Source organism: Marmota marmota, unplaced genomic scaffold (genome assembly GCF_001458135.2).
Source record: "Marmota marmota marmota unplaced genomic scaffold, marMar, whole genome shotgun sequence".
In the NCBI taxonomy this organism is placed as follows: Eukaryota; Metazoa; Chordata; class Mammalia; order Rodentia; family Sciuridae; genus Marmota; species Marmota marmota.
In genome coordinates this window covers 11536465-11543003 of record NW_026000242.1, presented here as the reverse complement: position 1 = coordinate 11543003, position 6539 = coordinate 11536465, and the positions used below count along the sequence as shown (strand labels likewise).

Below are 6539 nucleotides of genomic sequence, written 5' to 3'. Positions count from 1 at the left end.
TCAAAGAGGCCGAAAAATATGATTCATGATGAGGAAAAAAAATTAATCAATTGAAACCAACCCAGAACAGACACCGATATTAAACTAACATAAAGGGTATTAAAACCTTTCTTATAACATATTTCCATATGTTCAAAAAGTTAAGTAGAGATGTGGGAAATATTAAAGAAACCCAATAATACTTACATAGATAAAACTATGAAGTTTGAAATTAATAAAAAAATCTTACTAGATTAGATTAATGGTATACTAGATGGAATTCACAGTATATTTATGGAAGAAAAGATTAGTAAATAAAAGGCACAGCAAAGACACTATCCAAAATGAAACACATAGCATAAAAATAATCTTATAAAATGAACTATAGAACAGGTTCAAGCAATCTAATATTTATGTAACTGGAGTCCCTGGAGAAAGGAGAAAGAAGAAAGAACATTTAAAGGAATAATGGCTAATTTCTCCTACATTTGGCAAAAACTATAAAATCACAAATATAAAAAGCTCAATAAACCCCAAGCAAAACAAATATGAAGAACTTTCCTTCAAAGCCCATAATAATCAAATTGCTGCAAAAAACCAGCGCTAAAAGAAAATCTTAATAGCAACCCAGTGTTGGGATGAGGGAGACATCTTACCTACAAAGAGAAATATTGCAGATGACAGCAAATTTCTCATTTGAATCAAAGCAAGTGAATAGAGAATAGAGTTGCATATTTCAAGTAGTGAAGGAACTAAAAATATCTTAACAACCATAACAACAGCAACAAAATCCTAAGAACTCAAATTTAAAAATTGGCAAATTATGTGAATAGACATTTCTCAAAAGAAAAATGCAAATAGTCAAGATAAATGTGAAAAAATCCAATATTATTAGTCATCAAGGAAGTGTAAATAAAAACTATAATGGATACCATCTCACCTCAGTTAGAATGGCTAGTATAAAAGAAAGAACAAAATTATCATAGAGTAAAAGGAAATTATATTCTTGGGGTGGGGGGCAATGTGGAAAACAGTATTGAGGTTTCCCAGAAACTACAAATAGATCTACCATATTATCCTGCTATCCCGTTTCTGAGTATATACTCAAAGAAAATGAAATCAGCATGCCAGAGAGACACCTGCATACCTATGATTATTGTGGTACTATGCACCATTGCTAAGATATGGAATCAGCTTAGGTACCTGTAGACAACTGAATAGATAGGAAAATGTGGTGTATACACACAACAATTATTCAGTAGTAAAGAAGAATAAAATCCTGTCATTTGCAGCAAAATAGATGTAACTGGAATAGAAGAGAATCCTTCAATCCTCTGTGAAAAACTTATAGTTAACATCATACTTGATGATGAAAGGGTGAAAATTTACCCCTCCCAAGAAAAGAAATATGGCAAGGATATCTTCTCTTGCCAGTCTTATTTAACATTTTACTGGCAGTTCTAGCCATTGTAACAAGAGAGGAAAAAGCAATAAAAAGCATCTATTTTGGAAAAGAGGAGGTAATATTGTCCTTATTTATAAACAATATGATTGTCTATGTACAAATACAATGGAATTTCTAGATGCAAAAATTCTAAAACTAAATAAGGAAAAGTAAAAGGAGCGAGCGAGTGAGAGAGAGAGAGAGAGAGAGAGAGAGAGAAACTTAACAGGAATGTAACAAGATGTCAAGCTGTATATTGAAAACTATAATACCATTGTTGAGATTTAAACAGATGGAGAGATGACACTGTGTTCCTGGGTCAAATGACTCAATATTTTAATAGTGTTTGTTCTGACAAAATTGGATAGATTAATGTAATCCTGATGAACACATTGGTTCAAAAAGTTCTTTTGGAAATGCTAGGGATCTAGAATAGACATAAAAACCTGGAAAACATGAAACAAAGGGTAAAGACTGACATAATCTGATTTCAAGACTTATTATTAAGTTACAATAATCAAGAGAGTTTGGTATTGATGCCGAGAGAGAAATAATATCAATGAAACTAGATAAATAAATGGGGAACAGACACAGGTATATGAACACCTGATTTTTGATGCAATTATGAAGAAATTCAGTGGAGATAGAGTAGTCTTTTCAACAAAAGGTGTTTGAGTAATGATAAGTCTTTATGTCAAAAGGAAGAGAAGGGAGAGGGAAAAAGAAGAAGAAAAGGAAGGAAGGAAGGAAGGAAGGAAGGAAGGAAGGAAGGAAGGAAGGAAGGAAGGAAGGAAAGGGAAGTAGAGGGGAGGGAAGGGGAAGGGAGAACTTCAATCCATACCTTGAAGAAACTGGAGATAGAAGGAACTTAACTCAACATCATAAAAGTTATATATGATAAACTAAAACCAGTATTATACTGAATGGAGAAAACCTGAAAGTAGCCTCAAAATCAAGAATAAGACAAGGATGCACACTCTTACTACACCTATTAAATATAGTATTTCAAATTCTTGCCAGAGCAATTATACAAGAGAAAAAAAAATAAAAGGGATACAAATAGGAAACGAAGAAGTGCAATTGTCACTACTTACAGATGAGATGATCCTATACTTAGAAGATCCAAAAACTCCACCAGAAGACTTCTAGAATTGATAAATCCAGCAAAGAAGCAGGATACAAAACCAACTTACAAAAATTAATAGCTTTTCTATATACCAACAATAAACCCACTAATAAAGAAATTAGGAAAACAATTCCATTCACAATGGCTTAAAAAATACTGAGGAGTAAATCTAACCAAGGAGGTGAAAGACCTCTACATTGAAAATTATAAAACACAGAAGAAGACATTAATAGATAGAAAGCTCTCTCACTGCTTGGATAGGCAGAATTAATATTAAAATGACCAAATTTAAAACAATTCCCACCAAAATATCGGTGACATTCTTTATAGAACTAGAAAGGAACAGTCCTAAAATTCACAGGGAAAAGATAAAAGACTCAGAATAGCCACATAAATTCTGAGCAAAAAGAGCAATGCTAGAGACATCATAATACTTGATTCCAAATTATACTTTAGAGTTACAGTACAGAGCACAACACTGGCATAAAAACAGACAGGTAGACCAATGGAATACGATAGAAGACCAGAGACAAACCCAGACAGGTCTAGTTACCTGATTCTAGACAAAGGCGCCAAAAGCATACACTGAAGAAAAGATAGCTTTTTAAAAAATATTTTTTAGTTGTAGTTGGACACAATACCTTTGTTTTATTTATTTATTTTTATGTGGCACTGAGAATTGAACCCAGTGCCATGCACATGCCACACAAGCACTCTGCCGCTGAGCCACAGCCCTAGGTCTGAAAAGGTAGCAAGGTAGCTTTTTTTTTTTTTTTTTTTAACAAATGGTGCTGGGGAAACTACATAGTCATGTATTAAAAAATGAAACTAGATTTCTATCTCTCACCTTGCACAAAAGTAAACTCAATATGTGTTCAACAGAGACCAGAAACTTTGCAGTGGCTAGAAAAAATATATATATGGTCAACTCTCTGAAACATAGGCTCAGGCAATAACTTCCTCAGTAGAATTTCTAAAGCTCAGGAAATAATACCAATAATTAATAAATTGGATAGCATCAAGTTAAAAACTTCTGCACAGCAAAGAAAATGATTGAGAACATAAAGAAAGAGCCTATAAAATGGGAGGAATTTTTTGTCGGCTGTTCTTCTGACAACTAATATCTATGATATATAAAATTCTTAAAAACTTAACTCCAAAAGAAATAAAATGACCCACTCAATAAATAGGCAAATGAACTAAACAGACATTTTCCAAAAGAAGAAGCACAAATATCAACATGAGAAAGTGTTCAACACCCTTAGCCATCAGGGAAATGCAAATCAAAACTACACTGAGATTTCTTCTCACTCCTGTTAGAATGGCAGTCATTAAGTAGAAATAATAAATGCTGGGCAAGAATGTGGGGACAGAGGTACTCTCATAAACTGCTAGTGAGATTGTAAACTAGTACAACCACTATGGAAATCAGTATGGAGTTTTCTCAAATGGAACTACCATATGACCCAGCTATACCGCTCCTTGGTATTAATCCAAAAGAACTAAAGTCACCATTCTATGCATACCATGTTTATAGCCGCACAATTCACAATAGTCAAACTATGGAACCAGTCTAGGGTTCTGTCAACAGATAAATGGATAAAGAAAACATGGTCTATATACACAGTGGAGCTTTACTCAGTCATAAAGAAAAACAAAATTAAGTCATATGCAGGAAAATGAATGGAGAGAATCATGTTAAATGAAATAAGCAAGACTCTGAAAGTCAAGGGCATATGTTTTCTGTGATATGGAAGCTAGGGAAAAAAAGAGGAGAAGCTACGGCGCAGCACGGTGCGGCGCAGCTCCGGCTCCCCTTTCCCAGTTGCTGGGCGAGAGGTGTCTATGGGGCACCCGCCGCCGCCGCCGATACCGCCACCGCCACCGCCGCCGGGTGCTGCCTCTATGGCGAGGAGGAGGAGGAGGAGCGCCAGCTCAGAGACACAAGTACATAAATAAAAGACAAAGTATTTTATGAAACAGATCTTCAATCAAATATAACATTTTGATGCTTGGCATCTAGACTCCCTTCTGCCCTCACTATGCCAGCAGCAACTGTAGATCATAGCCAAAGAATTTGTGAAGTTTGGGCTTGTAACCTGGATGAAGAAATGAAGAAAATTCGTCAAGTTATCCGAAAATATAATTACGTTGCTATGGACACCGAGTTTCCAGGTGTGGTTGCGAGACCCATTGGAGAATTCAGGAGTAATGCTGACTATCAGAACCAGCTATTGCGATGTAATGTAGACTTGTTAAAGATAATTCAGCTAGGACTGACATTTATGAATGAACAAGGAGAATACCCTCCAGGAACTTCAACTTGGCAGTTTAATTTTAAATTTAATTTGACGGAGGACATGTATGCCCAGGATTCTACAGAGCTACTAACAACATCTGGTATCCAGTTTAAAAAACACGAGGAGGAAGGAATTGAGACCCAGTGCTTTGCAGAACTTCTTATGACTTCAGGAGTAGTCCTTTGTGAAGGAGTTAAATGGTTATCATTTCACAGTGGTTATGACTTTGGCTATTTAATCAAAATTCTGACCAATTCTAATTTGCCCGAAGAGGAACTTGACTTCTTTGAGATCCTTCGATTGTTTTTTTCCTGTCATATATGATGTGAAGTACCTCATGAAGAGCTGCAAAAATCTTAAAGGTGGATTACAGGAAGTTGCTGAACAGTTAGAGCTGGAACGAATAGGACCACAACATCAGGCAGGATCTGATTCATTGCTTACAGAAATGGCCTTTTTCAAAATGAGAGAAATGTTCTTTGAAGATCATATTGATGATGCCAAATATTGTGGTCATTTGTATGGCCTTGGTTCTGGTTCATCCTATGTACAGAATGGCACAGGGAATGCATATGAAGAGGAAGCCAACAAGCAGTCATGACATGAAATAGTCTTTTTATTTTATTTGACCTACACACATGCTTGTATATAGGTTTTATCTCTGGTTGAATCCTTTGAACAATAGACAATACCTTTTCCCCCCTTTTGTAGCCCATTTGTTTTTTGCCTTTCAGTACTAAGTATGACCGTTCCTATCTCAGATCTTAATAAATAGAAGTATATTCAGGTTAAAAAAACAAGAATAAAAGAGGGTTCTCATGAAAATAGAAGGGAGAGGATGGGGATAATGGGGCTGGAGGAAGGGAGAGAAAGGGGAGGTACTGGTAATGAAATTGACCAAATTATGTTATGTGCATGTATCACAATTAATCCCACTATATCCCAGTATAATTCTGTACAATTATAATGTGTCAGTAAAAAAGATTTTTAAGCGGTACAATGCACACATGCACACACACATAAAATAAAATAATTAATCCAAAGTGGATCATAGACCTACAAGTAAAATCTCCAATTATAGAATTTCTAGGAAAGAACAGAGGTGAAAATCTTTGTGACCTCGAGTTAGATAAATATTTCTTAATATGTCATCAAAAGAAAGATAGAAAATAGAAGAATAGATAAATTGGGCTTTATCAAAAATTTCAAATTTCTGCTCTTTAAAAGATACTGCTAAAGAACTGCTTGAGCCTGCAGAATCTCACAGTGTTCAGCTCCAGAGCTAATTACAGCAATAACTTTGTTGTTTTGGTTTTGCATTAGTGATTTTCATCCTCATTTAAAATGTTCATAAAAACAACAGGTATACATTTTAATTGTTATCTGTCCTATGGCAGAATGGAACGGTAGAAGAAGATGAAAAAATGTAAACATAATCAATGGTCTGTTTTAACTTCACAACATCCAAGAATTTAGGAATCTTAGTTGTAAAGACATAGTCTTTGAGTTGCTTTTACCTCGTTGATGCAGAACATTTCTTATGAGTGAATATTTCTTTAATTGTGGCCTCATTAAAACTAAAAACTTTCTTTTTATTCTGATAAATTATATATTAATAATAGTGGGGCTGGAGTTGTAGCTCAGTGGTAGATTGCTTGCCTTGTGCACATGAGACCGTGCTTCGATTCCC

At 35.0% G+C, this 6539-nt stretch overlaps 1 protein-coding gene across 1 annotated transcript; it reads left to right on the top strand.

The window, feature by feature from the left end:
* The first annotated feature begins 4324 nt into the window (after positions 1-4324).
* Positions 4325-5640, top strand: LOC107145993 (CCR4-NOT transcription complex subunit 7-like). Its single transcript, XM_048795720.1, is given in 2 exon segments — positions 4325-5152; positions 5154-5640. Coding segments are annotated over 2 exon segments (858 nt in total). The 5' UTR covers positions 4325-4591; the 3' UTR covers positions 5451-5640.
* The last annotated feature ends 899 nt before the right edge of the window (positions 5641-6539 follow it).